General features: G+C 38.8%; 2 protein-coding genes across 3 annotated transcripts; one reads left to right on the top strand and one right to left on the bottom strand.

The window, feature by feature from the left end:
- Nucleotides 1-189: 189 nt before the first annotated feature.
- tut7 (terminal uridylyl transferase 7) lies at nucleotides 190-13052 on the bottom strand. Of its 2 annotated transcripts, none has more exons than XM_085295094.1 (29): nucleotides 12922-13052; nucleotides 11560-11985; nucleotides 11286-11440; nucleotides 11043-11159; nucleotides 10745-10922; nucleotides 10556-10644; nucleotides 10105-10156; nucleotides 9915-9984; nucleotides 9655-9781; nucleotides 9415-9534; nucleotides 9152-9286; nucleotides 8759-8936; nucleotides 7557-8257; nucleotides 7251-7401; nucleotides 6288-6374; nucleotides 6057-6157; nucleotides 5721-5778; nucleotides 5345-5448; nucleotides 5166-5255; nucleotides 4956-5069; nucleotides 4653-4727; nucleotides 4375-4552; nucleotides 4187-4234; nucleotides 3981-4072; nucleotides 3768-3883; nucleotides 3463-3662; nucleotides 3313-3380; nucleotides 3152-3218; nucleotides 190-1975 (listed from the first exon to the last, which is right to left on the bottom strand). In XM_085295094.1, the coding sequence occupies exons 2-29, from the start codon at nucleotides 11963-11965 to the stop codon at nucleotides 1917-1919; spliced, it is 3936 nt and encodes a 1311-aa protein (XP_085151220.1). In that variant the 5' UTR covers nucleotides 11966-11985; nucleotides 12922-13052; the 3' UTR covers nucleotides 190-1916. The 2 variants fall into 2 exon arrangements, with proteins under 2 accessions (XP_085151220.1, XP_085151221.1); XM_085295095.1 differs by lacking the exon at nucleotides 12922-13052 and adding an exon at nucleotides 12576-12865.
- Nucleotides 11886-15545, top strand: ccno (cyclin O). The gene is made up of 4 exons (XM_085295096.1): nucleotides 11886-11941; nucleotides 13902-14008; nucleotides 14386-14571; nucleotides 14651-15545. The coding sequence occupies exons 2-4, from the start codon at nucleotides 13946-13948 to the stop codon at nucleotides 15260-15262; spliced, it is 861 nt and encodes a 286-aa protein (XP_085151222.1). The 5' UTR covers nucleotides 11886-11941; nucleotides 13902-13945; the 3' UTR covers nucleotides 15263-15545.
- Nucleotides 15546-16422: the final 877 nt, after the last annotated feature.

The raw sequence follows: 16422 nt of genomic DNA, 5'->3' as shown, positions 1-16422 counted from the left end.
AAAAGGGAAATTCTTTCATCGTTTTAAACTATTTCAGCTTTGGTGACACCTGCAGGATTTGCAGTATATGATCTAACACATTTTGAAGACTCCTGGCATTACTGCTTCATATACTTTAAATATTTTGAGGAGGAAAGGGGAGGGGGGGATAAATAAAAAAAAAAATACATTTAAAAAAAAAAAGCACACTGGAATTTGACTTCAGTTTAATTCTTTGAGACAAACTGGACAATGAGCAAACCTTTCCTAACACAATCAGGGGTCCCTGACACCAAATTAAATCCTCCATTTAATCCTAGTAAAAATAAAAATACAGCTGGTATTAAAGCAATTAAAGCACACATCCTTTAAAATAAGAAATATGATTACAATACCAACATTTATTTTTATTATAAAAATCAGTAAGAGTAAGATATAATAAAGCCAGACACCCTACATAAGTTGAATTATAAGCAGGCCTTTGAGACATTAGCAGCAACATAATCCAAGGGGCTGGACACCCACCCACCCCACAGTGCAGCTACCAATCTGTGGCAACATTACAATGAAATGAAGCCTTTGTGGCAAATAAATACATTTCGCTCTCCAATGAACTAACTGAGATTACCTCTAGTTGGAGCGCAGTGTGTGCAGCCAGCCAGAACAGCTTTTCATTTTTTTCCCCCTTCTTCCTTTTTAAAATATCAATTTTAAGAGTCTGCACAGGAAGTTTTTTTTTACCCAACTTCCCTCAAGCATGTGATCCTCTACCATCGTTACAACACATCCTAGCAGTGTGAAGACATATAGAAAATTGAGAGGTAATGAGCTTTTACCTTCCCTCTACTAACATCTGCAGGCAGTTTTAGAGCAGTATGTATCCATGAAGCTTGAGTGGACCAGCAGTCTAGGAATAAAACTGTGATCCTGAGAAACATATCTACATGGTGGTTTCTCTAACAAAAAGGCACACAAACATGGAGACACCTTGCAGGTAGTTCTGTCTTCAAGAACACCAGAGACATGGACAGATGGTCATCAGTGCAGAGGACAAACACATGATTTTATAATTAAAAATAAAATAAAAAATACAGATCCAGGCCATTAAAAAGGTATACTGCCATTAAGAAACATCTTTTCCCCAAATCTCTAAAACAACACTTAAGGGAAAAAAAAAAAAGAAAAAAAAAAAAAAAAAAGAACGCATATGAATTGAAACCTTTTTGGTTTAATGTGAAATAGCCTTGACGTTTTGATGTTGAGTAGCAGACTAATATCATAATCAGTTTATCATTTCAATCTGACTCACAGCTGTAACAGTGTTTATAAACGCTGGTCTACCAAATTAAAGGACGGTTGAACCTTCAAGTGTCCACCAAAACAATTAAAAATAAAATTTAGCATTAAAGATACAGTATGATGTCAAAAGATACCCTACTGGGATCTAAGCTATTAGTCGTCTAGGAGACAGTTATTTACATTCCAATTTTAAGAGATTTTACACCAAATTTGCAGTAATATTGCTTTAAATGTAAAAATTTTATATATACACAAAAAACAAAACAAAAAAAACAAAACAAGGGAAAACCTCTTGACTGGCAAAGTATTTTAAGACATCACATGCATCACATGCATGCTTACTTGCTTATTTTCTTTAAATGAAAGCTTTAAAAAAAAAAAAAAAAAAAACCCCTCTCAGGAGGAGCGTTTTGGGGGGAGAAAAAAAAAAAAAAACAACCCAAAAACAAAACCCACAACAATAAAAAGGCCCTATTTGGCTTCAAGTCAAGATGTCCTGGCTTTGGCTTTGAACGGGCTACTATTGGCCCAACAGTACCATTCAGATTTAAGGGTTTCTGGACTTTGGGTTGCTGTCTGCCTGGACAAAAGTAGAATCTGGTAGTTTTTTTTTCTTTTTTTTTCTTTTTATTCACTTCTCATTCCACTGGGCTCTTCCTCTGACCAGAGCGACCCGAATTTCGGCAGGTTAAACTACCTGAAACAAACCAGAAAGCAGTCATCAACATTTATTACAAACACAATTTTCTAACTCAACAGCAGCATTAACACCCCCCCAATATTAAGAAGGTGACAAAACTAAGCAGACTGCTTGATCCACACAAACTGAACATTGCTTTATTGACCAAGAAAAAACAAAAACGCATTCAGGCAACAATACCAGGTACAATAACTCAGAGAATGTGTTCTAAGACCACATGGAAAACAACAGATAAAATAAGGACCAGAATGCTACATTTGAGGAAAAAGATCAGAAAGTGTTTGCTCCAGAGTCCAGAAAAAGATGGATGAATCTGAGCCTGCTGCATAGAAATCATGTCGTCTCTCTTTATGAGCCCTAGACAATTGACCCAATGCAAAAATACACTGTCAACCAAGTCTAATTTCTCTGAAAATTGAAATTGCACTTTGTCTCCATAAATTACAGATAATTCTCGTTTAAAAAAAATAAAAAAAATAAAGTTGGCAAAATGTGTGCTTTAGGGATGGACATGGTAAATGGCCTGCATTTGTATAGCGCTTTTCTAGTCCATAGGACCCCAAAGTGCTTTACACTACATTCAGTCATTCACCCATTCACACACTGGCGATAGCAAGCTACATTGTAGCCACAGCTGCCCTGGGGCGCACTGACAGAGGCGAGGCTGCCGGACACTGGCGCCACCGGGCCCTCTGACCACCACCAGTAGGCAAACACGGGGTTAGTATCTTGCCCAAGGATATTTGGCATGCAGCCAGGAGGCAGCCTGGGATCGAACCACCGACCTTCTGATTAGTGGCTGACCTGCTCTGCCACCTGAGCTACAGCCATCCCACATGTTGGGAAAGCATCACTTTTAAATTGGGTGCTAATTGTACATCTAATCAAAGGCTCACTATAGTGTTACTATACATGACTATGCTGGCTAACAATCCACAATTAAGTACAAATGCAGTGTAACTAAACTTAATGAAGACGTAACATAATAAATAGCCGTATGCTTATCTGTAGTTGCTATGATTATTTTGGACTAGTTGGGCCCAAATAGTTTAAATTACTTTCAATTTACAAACAAAATAAATCAAATACATGTTAAAATTAGCTACATAGTGCTAATAGTATAGGTTTGAGACATCTGATTCCATGCATAAAAAGTATGGGAAATTAAATTACCTGCTTGTGGACTTAATATCACATTTTGCTGCTTTCTCTTCTTCTTATCTTCTTGTATAGGTATGCCCTAAAATAAAAGACAGCTCAAAAGATGTACACTTCTACAACTGTACAAAGCAGAATTAATTATAATTTAGGTTGACTGAAAACATACAACATACCTGTTTCTCTGTTTCTCGCAAATTCCTAAAGTGGGGTGAAGAAGAATAATTCTCCATTTTCACATTACCTGCCAAATGACAAGTGAATATTGAAAGTAAGTGACTTTTTTCATACTTCAAAGAATGTAAAGTGACCTTGCAGGTACTTACCAGCAGGGCTTCTGTACAGCTGGCAGTCCTTCTTGATGTGGGCAGTTGATCCACATAGGTAGCAGCAACGAATATCCACTCCATCCCTTTTCCGCCAGTGTTCACTTTTGTGTCTGACCTGATCCTTCGATTCCTCTGCTGTATCCATTTTGTCTTGTGGGTACTCTGGCCTTCTCTCCGAGTCCCTTCTATGTTTAGACCTGGTCCAAAATAATTGACGATGTAACATCAACATTAAGGCAGGCACACAAGGTGCTAACAGACTTAAGTAAATATTATGACAAAATACTTGAGATTGCACCCACTTCTTACGCAGGGGGCAGTCTTTCATGAAGTGGCCAATCTTTCCACAGATGCGACAGCAGCGATCATTGGGAGCCACTTCTCCTTCAGTAAGTACTTCAGGATCAAAGAAATACTCCTGGGAAAGATGCAGGTAAAACACAGTTTTAGTGCTGATTGGATAATATCACCACAATAAAAAAAAAAAAAGTAATGTTCAGACAACAAATACAGACCATCTGACTGGGATACACAGGAGGAAAGTATCTGATGGGTGTGCCAAACACTCTTCTGCCATTGATAAAAGCCTTCATGATGAAATTTGTCACTGTTTTGATGACCAAAATAAAAACATGCACATTTTAAGTAGTGAAAAGTGCAAGAAAAATCATTGAGATGTTAGAAATGGGGAAAAAAAAATAAAAATCTATATCCATCTTACTTTTCCTCGAGAGACCAGCACCCAAATTATGATTGAGATCAAATGGATCTGTGACAAAGAAAATGAACTTGAAAAATCTTCAAAAGCAGACATATACAATTACTTTGATTCAGCAAATAAAAATTACACATTTGATTGTGGATAAATTAGTTACAATACACTGCAGCAATAGTCTCACACAAGGCTACCTTCAATGACTATGTATTTGGATGTCCACTGCTTGTTGAAGGTGGTGAGGCGGGCATGCTGTCGGATACAGACAACATGCTCTCTGAAGTCAAAGTCCTCAGTGTAAAAGCGGAGTAGGCCGAGCCACAGCTCCCCCACAGTCTCGGTGTTCTTCCCATAGTGTGGCCAGTGACTGGGCTGAAGGTGGAAAAAGACGATATTGATGAGCTACTAAGACACAGTCTTACATTTATATTAACCATATTGTTTAGGCACAAATCAAATACAAAACACTTACTAGTGCTTTAAAATCATCAAAGAAGTACACATTCCAACCATCTACTAGTACTTCAGGCTTCTTCCCATCATGGATCTGCAAGAAACCAAGCAGTCAAGCTTGACACACGATATTGTGAAATACTTTAAATAACTACTACAAAGAGACTTGTTGACAAATTCATCCAAATGGAGGTATAAGTTTGTTGTTTAATTTAAGGGGATACATGTATTTGAGACAACACTCACATAGACAAATCAACACATCTATGTGCAACTTGTAAAGAGAATACAATTGGCTCTTCTTTCAAACAGACATCTGTACCTCTTGCAGCACAGGGATAACTGGTGGGTCTCTCTGCTGAAGGAAGAACAGCACCATGAGGGTGTAGGCATATGACGAGAGGCTACCACGTGAAGCATCTCCAATGTCACACATCTGTAATGGAAGTGGAAACAACATTTTAACGTTGAACAATACAATAGCAAGAACACTTAAAGATGTCTTAGTCACAAGTCTGTAAAGCATGTTCACCTTGGCAAAAACCTTCATGACGTAACAGAGGATCTTCACTCTTCTGTCAATTGCAGCATACGTAGCTAGTAGGTGAGTGTTGTGCAAGGCCTGAGAAAAAAAACAAACAGAAACTGCAAATTTCAAAAGGTGCACATTTTCTTATTTTCAAATACATACAAAGACAAAAAGAGCCCCACCAGTGTGTTGTAGAGGCTTATATCTCCCTCCAAGCCAGTGCGAACATGGTAGAACTTCACAATGGGTACTTTTGCTGTAGTGATGGGAAGGATGTTCCTCAGACCTGATGTGGATACATAATGACATTACAGGCACTTATGGGGAAGATTAAGAACTTTATTCAATCATAATTTATTTCAGCTTAATGCATTTCTCATTAATGTAAATGGGTAGGTAACATTTTGTTTAAGGTGAATTATTTTAAAGATTATATTAGAACTTTAGAATCTCTTAAAACCAGAACAGTTTGTCATTTGATCAAAACTGACAGTTGCTGGTTGCAGACAAAATAAAGTGCATGAATGTCAGTTTCGTACCACAGCTACTATGTCTTACCTGGGTGTTTCTTTAGCGATCTTGCCAAGCTTTCAATGATGTTGATGCAGTTAATATCCTATGATGGAATGAAGGCAAAAATGATTTAATATAAGCTCCTGCTAGATAATAAGTAATTCAACCATAACAATGAAAAGGAACAAGGGCAACTTGCCTCCAAGTAAAATAATATTACCAATGTATTCTTCAAGCATATTGGCAGATCAAATACGCATCAACTTCAAGTCGTCATTAGAAGCTTGATAAATCAAGTTGGTGTAAATTAAAGATCAACTGCAGCTGGTTCCCTGATGAACAGAACCAAAACTACATGGTAAAGAATTATTGATAACTCACATCTATGGTTTCTTGTCCTTCCAACACCATGCAGATGTCCAGGTCACTCTGTCTAAATCCAAAGCCATTTTTGGATGAGCCAAACAGTTGTAACTGAGCACCTGTGATTTAAAATAAATAATCAACACATGATTTGTTAACCAAATCATTCAGATGCATCATCACGCCAATTCAATTTAAAAAAAAAAAAAAAAAAAAAAAAAAAAAAAAAAGTTAAAAGATCAACTTCACCAGGAAACTGTCTTCTCACAAAAATCTCAAGGTCTTGAAGGATGTGCTCTCTTACACCCACTTCCAGTTCATCTGGGGCGAAATCACCTTAAAAATGAATGAATGATATTTAGTGACCAAGTAATTTACTGGACACAAGCACTATTCCACCAAAAGTGGTCTTAAATAACTGGCTTTACAACAGGACTCAGGAAATAACGTTATATGAACATGCCAATTAGACATATTATGATAACTAACTACAATTAAAAATCAAGTTGTTGATTAATATCAAAACAACAACTTGAAACAACTTTAAAAAAAAACAAACTCAAAACTGTTTTTGGCTCATTTTTGCCTGTTTTATATTGTCCGTTTTACCTTTTTATCATTTGTTATCTTATGTGCAGCACTTTGACTGTCTAGAAAGGTGCTATATAAATAAAATTATTTATTTATACAAAATTTTGTGAAACAGTCACATAAGCTGAGGTCCAGTGGATGGTATACTACACTTTTCATGCACCTGCATTAAGCTCTTTTTAGAGTTGTGTACATTTTAACACTTTAAAGTTTAACATATTCTCATCCCACATGTTAAACCATAAACTCACACAAATTTTACCAGATAAGCCTAAAACCACGGATACAGCTGTGTTTTCTTCCAAAGCACTTTTTAAATCTTACATAAAATTTTTCTTAAGTGCTAATGATTAGAACTCAAAAAAACATGAACAGGTGGACTTCATTAAGTTGAAATGAGGAACTTGCAATAATTAAGAGTTTGTTGAGTCCAACAGTATGAAAATGTTTGCATGAGCCTCATTTTTAAAACTTGTTCATACCATCGACAAAAACAATTTATTTCTCAACCATTTGAAATACATTTGTATATTTTTGTCATTGTATGTATTACTAAAATTTGCAAGAGTAGAAATATGACATCACAATGCAGGTAAGGGTTACATGTCCCATAATACTCACTGTAACACTGCTCACAGACTTTGTTGAGGACACTGAGAAACTCTGGTGTTACTGGGGGCAAGGGGTCAAGCTGCACTTTCTTGAAATCTTCTGGACAATCTTTCTTCAAATGTCCATCACGTTTGCACAAGCTGCACACGACCATGTGGGACTATGTGATATTGAAAGGAGTTACACATATAGTTTTCCTCACTTACAACCTAAATCTTTACCATACAACTTTAAAATTTTATGTGTTCTTTGTTTAATCAAATTACACAATTGCAAATGCTGCCAGTAACTGATGACAAGTGAAGGCAAACTTACCTTTCCTCTGGTGAAAGCTTGCTTGGTGAACTCATAAGATGGTCTGCTTTGTTTTTCATTTTTATTTTCTGGTGTTTCATCTTTAATTTGAGAAACACTGACAGGTGCCAAATCCACTTCCTCCTCCTCTTCCTCATCCATTGAACCAGGTGTGTCCAAATCTGGACCCTCCTCATCGGACAAAAGCTCCTCCCCTGAGATCTCGTCCACTAGGAAAATCTCTTCATCCTCTATGGTGAAGCTGTCCAGGTGGTCTCTGTTATGCATGTCGACATCAATATTTATGTCATCATCCTGCTCGTCTTCATCATCCTCATCCTCCGAAAGGCTGCTTTTGCCCAAGTCCAATTTTTCTTTTTCCCGCTCTTCATCTGAGTCACTGAATTCTTCAATTTCCTCCTCTTCCTCAATAATGCAATCAGAGTCCTCAGGGCCATTTTCTACAGATTTAGATTGGCTCGTATATTTTGAATGAATGCTGAGATTACTGAAATCTGACAAGCACACACTCTCGTCATTCAAAGCCTTAGCATTGGCCCCTTGAACATATCCTCCCTTCAGTCCTCTTTTGTGATTAGCAGCTGGTGTATTGAGTGACTGTGCAAAGTACTTGTATGTGGTTTTGAGGCAGTGGAGGATGTACTCGTACATTTGCTGGCTGTTCACTGTGCGGGCCACATTTCTCTTCACGGCAAACGGGTCTGAAACAGAACCATTTGTAAACATTAGAACACATAAAAGAAGTCTCTTCATCACAGTGGTTCATAAACGCACCTTAGCCACTGCAACTGGACACAAACAACCAGGTTTGGGGAGGGGGAGGTGGGGGGTTAAATTGAATTAATAACTTCGAAAAGGGTGGGATAAGGGGTATACAATAGTTTGTTGATTATTTTGCACTGAGCTTTAAGCAAAATTACACTTTAAAATAAAGTATTACAAGTAAAACTACAATTAATAGTTAATGACTGATAAAAAAAACAAAACTGTGGGTTGTTAACTTTTCCAACGTCTGAAACGGGGTATGCAAGAAAAAGTATGAGAACCACTGCTTTAATCCATGAATCAAACAGAAATAAAAATCTAGGTTTGGACAGAATCAACAGAGAAATAAGCAACATTAAAACAGATTCTGTGTGACCACTTCTCCTTACAGAAGTATCAAGACATGAAAATGATTCAAACATAACAAAGCTTCTGACCCTCTACAGCGATCCGCTTTTTAGGCCAGTCTTTCATCTCTCTGGAGAGGACAGCACCAGTCCGCACACTGATTATATTGTCAGCCATGATGAACTCCAGGGAATAGAAGCGAAGCATTTCGACCCAGAGAAGTCCAACTTCCACTGGTGGATGAGGACTTTGAAACACCAGCGGAACCTGCAAGACAGCCTGATATTACTAAGAGTCTGAAAAATTATCACTCAAGTTTTCAATTTATTTAACAGCCTTTTAAAAAAAAAAAAAAAAAAGAAAAAAAAAAAACACAAAACACAAAACAAAACAAAACCTGTCTCCAAATACAAGTCAAAATTATATTTTCTGTTCTTTGGAAGTCTTTCAGTTTATTTATGTGTGTCCATCTTCATGATTACCTTCCCCTTTATGGAGTTGCCTTCTGCTGGTTGAGATGACTCCTTGGAGGAAGGGGTGTAGGCCCAGTGTAAATACCCATCCTGTGTATGAGTAAGGTTGAAGTCTGACAGCCGGCTGAGAGAAAACACTTTGATCTAAAGATGGGCAGATGTTTGCATCAGTTTATTCCAAAATAATCCTAAAAAGAGTCAATAATGAAAAGCAAAACTAATATGGTTTTTTTTTGTTTTTTTTAAGGATGGAAATGAAAATAAAGACTTACATCTTGGTTGAAATAGGTAGGCAAGAGAGGTTCTTTGCGCTTCTGTAAGTAGAAGATAACCAAAAGGGCAAAGACATATGGTGGTAGACTCCCCTCTTCTGCGCGATCAATTTCACAGATCTTAACAGAAAGCCAAAAATGATGTTAAGAACAAATGCAACTTTGAAAAAAAGAAATGAGTGAATAGTTTTGATGCCTTTGCTAATGTGAGGAACAAGTCTTTGTCTACTAGAAACATACCCGGGCCCAGCGTCTGAAGCCCAAAACCAGTGGCATGAGGAGAGGCTCCTGAGTCGCCAGGGCAGAAAGATATGTGGTGGTTTGGAACACGTTTTCATTCCCTGCACTAACTTTGCAGATTAGACCACTGTTGAGGAGGAAGGGGGAACAAAAAAATAAGTTAATTTTAATTTGGAGTTTTATGCTCTTGTGGTATGAGCACTGTTAATATTCTCTTGTCACATGCAAGAAAAACCCATGTAACTGCAAATGATACAGACCTACTTCTCTCTTTACAGATGACCACAGGCACCCTGGCATGAAAGTCCGCCTCCATCTCAACAAACAGAGCTGAGAATAGCACAACACAAACAATTTAAACTTTCCATGACACTCAAGCACATGACTGAGTTTACCATGTCTGAAAGATTTCTTCAAGACTCTTGAGTCTAAAATGAAAACAAAACTCACAGCTCACAGAGAGGCACTCCTTAACCAACATCAAGACATCTGGCTGATGCATCTGTGAATACATTCCATTTCAAAGCCTTTATACAGCATAAATATAATATTAAAAAGAACATAATTATGGTGCATGCTACAAGCACAGCATACGCAACACAACTTGTGAAATCTAAAATCAAGTGAAATTATATTTTTCCCGCCACCCACACCACCACATCTTACCTTTGCCATATACTAATATTTTTGCTGTCATCTCTTGTATTTGTTCCCTTAAATAATGTCACCCTAAACCCACGTAACTTGTAACATATACATGCAGATGAAAGACTTCTTCCCCTAGCTATTATTCTCCTGACAGGCCTCCAGTTTTAATTTTTAACATTAATATCATTATAAAATTAACATAAAATACAATAAAATTGTATCACACATCATGAACTCACACTGTGTTACTCACGTGAGTTGGATACTGAATGTCAATGTTGACATCAGAATCCTTGAATCCAAATTTAGTGCAAGATGATCCATAAAGCCTGAGTCGGACCTCTATAGATGAGAGAAAGCAGGTAAATATTGCTACGATTTTAATAACACTGAAAGAGCACAGTTGTTGTATATTGTGAACTTTCCTCTTTATGTGTCTTACCAGGCAGAACAGACAGGAGGAGATCTTGCATGGTGGAGACAACACACCGTCTCTTCTCAACGTCCAGGTCGTTCAGACCATGTTCCTGGACAACAGCATCTAGTACTGCACTTATAGCACTGATCTGCTCTGGACTAGGAGGCAGGATCTCAGTCAGCATCAGCTGCTCTTGTCGCTCCTATAAGTCAACATGCAAATACAGGAAAGGGGTCTTGATCACAGCCTTTAATACATAAAAACTACTACTCCACAATAGCAACACAGTAATACAATCTATATACGGTAAATGTAAAATAACCTTGGCCCTTCTCTTGTGCCGTTTGTCCCGAATATGCTTGTAAGCTTCAGACACAGACTCTAGGAGAACATCACACAGGGCACAGTTGTAAAGAGCAGCAGGGTTGCTGTGGGACCTCTAAAACAATTGTACAACACACACAAAAAAAAAAAAAAAAAATTACACCGTTAGAAATATCTGTAAATCACCTACACCAACCAACTCAAACATTACATCACCTCTTACGGCTTTTAGGGTCTGTACCTTCTTTAGGCTGTAGATCTCGTCCCTGTTAAGCCGCCTCTCTGCTTGCCGTAGGTTGCGCAGCTCTTTGTTTGAGAGTGTGGACTCTTCAATCACAAAGCCCCTGTTCTCTTCAGCAAAAGCTTTCTTCTTGTTTCTGTTACGCCGTCTTTTACCTTTGAAAATGAGAAATGCAGGGGGAAGTATGAATTTCTAGTTTGTTTTCAACATAGACTTTGTGATAAAGCTGAAAGTGTTTCATTCCTTCTGCAGAGACTGACTTCCAGACATTTACCTGATTTTTGAAAACCATCATCCGTGGCTTCTCTCCTTCCCTGTTCCCTGTCCTCCTTTGGACTTTCTCCTTGCATACCCCTCCTCCAGCTCTGCTGTGGGCGCTCTCTCCAGTTATCTTCCTGAGGACCTGAGAACCACCGGACATCATCTCTCTGTGAGGGGCTGTGGCCTCCTCTTAATCCACCAGGAGAGTGGCTTAGGGGCCCCAGTCCTCCCTTCTTAGGGCTGGCCCTGTAAGGCCCACCTTGATTTTTCTTGGCCTGCTGGCCTCCATCTGATCTGAAGTTCTGTCCTCGCACCTGGTCCTGCATCCACCAGCTTTCTCCCTTCTCTGCCGCTGCTGCTGCCGCCCCCCTCTCCCTGCCGCCTTGCTTAGCCCGGTAAGGCCTGCCAGAGTTTTCCATGATACACTGCTGTGATAAAACTGCAAGATAAAATGTCCAGTTAATGTGGTAATAGTCCTTATGTAATCAAAACAGCACTAACACAAACTGTGTTACAAGAGACCTGCCAAACGTCTGCGTTTGGCAGAAGTCCCTTGTTTGAAGAAGCAGTGTCCCATTTCAGTTCATTTTATTTTGGCATGTAGAAAAACGTATATTGGTTGTAACTGCTCACAATTTTCACAACTTGCCATGTAATCCATACCAGACTGTTGCACAATTTATATAGGCGATGCCGCATTTTTATTTTTCAGCTCAGCACCTACTCGAAAATGCTGAGCCAATAGGTAGCGGGTGATAAAAACGGTAATATTAACCTCTCTAAAACACTGGCTGACTTCTGCAAACTCGGGTTAACAGTTAACCCTTTTTCAATGGACATGAACGCTGACATTCCTAAAATAAAAATTAAAAAACAAAAGCTTGTTTTAAATGTCAACATTTTTACGTCACTATTTTTAGTATAACACAGCCGCTTAGTTAGCTGAAATAGTTTGCGCACACACGTAAAGCCTAACCCAAACTACAGGATTGTGAGATTATGACATGGTGAAGACGTTAGCTAGCTTACCTAGCTTCAGCAGCGTTATTATTTGACTCTACTGTTACTTCTTCTACTTCCTCGAGCTGGTGGTTTATAACTTTGCCACCTCAGTGCCTTACAACTCGTCAACAAATAAGTGCTAGTAACCGCACTTGTTAGCTCCTGCTGCAACACAGTTACAGCAATGCTAACGCTAGCTACACATACTTAGCTTGCTAGCACAGGCACTTAAGGGTAACAGCTAGCAGCGGCTTTCGTCCCTGTTTCTTGCAATTTTTTGTCGAGCTGCCCAGCCTACAGCTGAGATAAAGGCAGCCATTAATTACACGCTAGCTTGTACTATACACGTGTATTATTAAATAAATCAAAATACCTCCCGCTAGTGCACAGAGGACATAGTTGAAGCCTTGTTCAGTTCTGACTTGGCACGCTCTCTTGTCTTGCACTAGAGTTTGAAAGGTGACATAGGAGCCGTTTATTTTCTAGTCGTCAGCGGCCGTGTTCCGCCCACCGCAAAAAAGAAAAAGAAACTGATATATTGCACAGAAATTAAATTTTTAATACTTATAAAAACATCGTGAATATTAAGAACTTTATACACTGCTCACATTTTTGTAGTATACTTGAAATTATAATGTTGTTATTGTTGTTAATAATTTTCTGATGTTAGCATGATTATAGGAAGAACAAGAAGAAAAATACATGTATCAAATCTAAACTATTTCATATACATTTCACATGTGAACATTTCATATGTAGGCTTTCTATAAAATAATAAGCCCAAGTAATTTGATGTTTTTTCTGCAAAAAGTTAAAGGGCAAGGCATCTATTGTCTTTTAATCTCTCTCTCTCGTGACTTAAGAGTATAACACAGATGGTGCCAGTGATTGTTTAGCTTTGGTTGCCCGGGGTCACAGGAGAGCCGTGAGCTGCCTGAGCGGGGAAGACCCCGCGAAAACTGACGTCATCAGAGAGAACTCCCCACTAAATCCAGAAACCAGCATCCAGGAGACTGCTGCTGTGGACTCACTGCTCTCAGTAGCCTAAATACGCAGTCGCTGGCCTAACAGCGTGTGTGCAAACCGGCTCTAGTCAGACACTGGAGATGGTGTCTTTTGAGAACTGTGAAGGTGGTTTCGACAGTGTTTTCAAAAGGAGCCGAATGAACGTCGCCTCTCCTTCTCCAGAAACTCTCACGCTGGCTCAACAGCGCCAAACTGCTCGGAATAGAAAACAGAAACTCGTGTCCAAATTAAGAGACTCTGGTTTTGAAGAAGATTTGGCATGCTCCCCGATTTCATCCCCAGCTAAGAATGAGATTTCCCTGCTCATGTCACAAAAACCTGTTGCAGGGCAACTCTGCAGCTGGTACCTTCAGTACGGAGACATCGGGTTTATGATCCAAAGGGAGAAAGAGGCGCAGTTTCATCCCTGCAAAAGCCTGGCACGCCAACCGCAAGTAAGACACTTACAGCTTGTAACTAAATGAACCGTGTTAGACGTATATTTATACTTTTTTGACTACTTAAAAAAATTAAAATATATTTGTTGTCATATAAATTGAACTGGTAATTCACTCCTTTTGTTTAAAGGCAGATAGTTAAATGTTCCAGTGAGAGTGACTTCCAGATATTAATTAGTTCTATTGTTCAACTAAAGAAACACCTGAGATGCAGAATACATGACGATTTTAGGACCATTTACTGATAATATGTAGGGTACTGTACTGTGAAATGCCAGAAAATATATACCTTGTTGTACATTAAGAGCACATCACATTTAAGAACCAAGGTCACTAAAAGTTTTTATTTTGATGAGTGTGTGTTTTACATACAGTTGACCGCAGAGGCCCGCTGTAAGCTGGTCAGCTGGCTCATCCCTGTGCACAAACATTTCCGTCTGTCTTTCGAGTGTTGCTGCTTGGCTGTGAACATCATGGACAGGTTCCTGGCCTCCACACCTGTTGCTGCTGACTGCTTCCAGCTCATTGGTGTCACCGCACTTCTCCTAGCCAGTAAACAGGTTTGTGTGGTATGCTCGTGGAGCAGACGGTTTGTGTTTTTGGATATCATTCTACTATCCTTTTCTTTGTCCTCTGCAGGTGGAGGTCTGCTCACCACGAATCAGCCATCTCTTGTCATTGTGCTGTGATGTGTTCACCAAAGAGCAGCTCTGCAACCTGGAGTGTCTCATCCTGCTTCGTCTTAACTTCCGCCTCTCTGCACCCACCCTGGCCTTTTTTCTAGACTATTACACCAACTGCATCGAGGCTTCACAGCTAGTGACTAGGAACAAAGGTGATGACAGGATTTCAAGGATGAATCCTGACCCAAAAATGCCCAGGCAGTGCAGCAACCTTGCACAAAATGTTTGTGAGCTGACTCTTGCAGACTATGCTTTCAACAAATACCCTCCATCACTGACTGCCAGCTGTGCACTGAGAGTAGCTAGTGAGTTACTGAAAAGTAAACAAGGTCTTCCTGAGCATGAAACCATCCATTCACACGAAGTTCAGTGGGACAGTTTTGTGGATGAACTATGCACACAGTCAGTTTCTTTTCAGCCAACAGGCAATTCTAAGCATTATGAGGGAGACTCACTAGCAGTGAAAGATGACAGCTACAAACAGAGTCTAGTGCAGGAATGCAAAGACAACCTGAAGCTGCTGGTGTCATTAAACCTGGAGACATTGGATGTGATGTCTACTATGTGACTACATGAGTGTGACTATTTTGATAACAGCAATTTAAATTCCCCTTTAATTGTGGGTTATAGTGTTATATCTTAAACAAAGAAGTGAGGATAAGATATCTATTTGGGGGGTTTTGGTGCTCAGAATTCTTGTGTTTATGCAGACCTACTTTTACTTATACATACCTCATAGACAGTCAACCGTTTACAGCTACAGGATGCTTATGATTTAGCATTGCTTTTTATTTATTTAAGATAATTTACTATATAATTATGAAGTATATTGAAATATAATTTTTATTTTTCATTATTTTTTAACAAAAAGTCAGAATCCTCTGTATGCCAGTTTATTTGTTGTGGGTTTATGAGTTTTGTTAGTTTTGGAACATCTTTAATGAAGAAAAATGTGTTGTAATGAATTGATTGCTACAGTTAATTAAAATCATCTTCAAACGCATTTGTCCCGGTTTCTAAACTTATTGTGATTCATTGCAACTTATGTTTACTGTTGAAATAAATCAGCTATAAGCAAGATGTGCCACACGAAGTGTGAGCTACCACAAAGAATGCAGCTAAAATAATTTTGACTATCATATGAAACAGAATAAAATTAATTAAAATGACAACTTAAAGAATACATGTGAGTCAAAAACATAAAAATCTGCCTTGATTACATGCATAGGTAATCATGACACCTGAGAAAAAGCAGTTGAATGTCTGTTTGCAAATTCTTTGTATTTTAATAGACGTGGAAGTGGAGTCTCAGTTTTCACAGCACTGCAGTATTAAATGACTGATGACAAAATGTCACCCCAGAAAGCACGTTTTTTACAAGTATAAATCCAATACCCCCCACCCTACACACACACACACACACACACACACAGAAACACACACGACCATGAAAGTGCTGTAAATGTGAGGATAAGACCTTGTGTGTAACATTACTTTCTTCAATGTACTGACTCTTGTGGCTCTCCAACACGGGCTATTGTGCTTGTTTGTCTGGAAGTCCGTTTACCCTCGTTTTTTGTTTACCCTTGGCTATATTATGTGAAACCAAATTGTGCCATCCCAGTTTGGTCAATCGAGGGGCTTTATCTGATAATCCATTACGCGTGGCAGCTCGACCTGCTGACACAGTGTCGACCACACAGGTGTATTCAGCGTTAAGGGTACTCT

Source organism: Mchenga conophoros, linkage group LG12, assembly GCF_057382185.1.
Source record: "Mchenga conophoros isolate Kocher_MC1m ecotype Shallow Benthic linkage group LG12, M_conophoros_male_GT1.1, whole genome shotgun sequence".
Classification (NCBI taxonomy): domain Eukaryota; kingdom Metazoa; phylum Chordata; class Actinopteri; order Cichliformes; family Cichlidae; genus Mchenga; species Mchenga conophoros.
The sequence above is the reverse complement of the archived record's forward strand: the minus strand, read 5'-3'. Positions and strand labels throughout refer to the sequence as shown.

What these genes read in the sequence shown, in the direction of transcription:
- tut7 (XM_085295094.1), bottom strand. Translation starts at nt 11,965, where the DNA reads ATGGAAAACTCTGGCAGGCCTTACCGGGCTAAGCAAGGCGGCAGGGAG. An exon ending in ATCGCTAAAGAAACACCCAG is followed by an intron (nt 5,449 to 5,720) that starts GTAAGACATAGT and finishes TATCCACATCAG; the next exon opens with GTCTGAGGAACATCCTTCCC. An exon ending in TGCTGGTCTCTCGAGGAAAA is followed by an intron (nt 4,073 to 4,186) that starts GTAAGATGGATA and finishes TCATCAAAACAG; the next exon opens with TGACAAATTTCATCATGAAG.
- ccno (XM_085295096.1), top strand. Translation starts at nt 13,946, where the DNA reads ATGATCCAAAGGGAGAAAGAGGCGCAGTTTCATCCCTGCAAAAGCCTG. An exon ending in GCCTGGCACGCCAACCGCAA is followed by an intron (nt 14,009 to 14,385) that starts GTAAGACACTTA and finishes TTTTACATACAG; the next exon opens with TTGACCGCAGAGGCCCGCTG. An exon ending in TTCTCCTAGCCAGTAAACAG is followed by an intron (nt 14,572 to 14,650) that starts GTTTGTGTGGTA and finishes TGTCCTCTGCAG; the next exon opens with GTGGAGGTCTGCTCACCACG.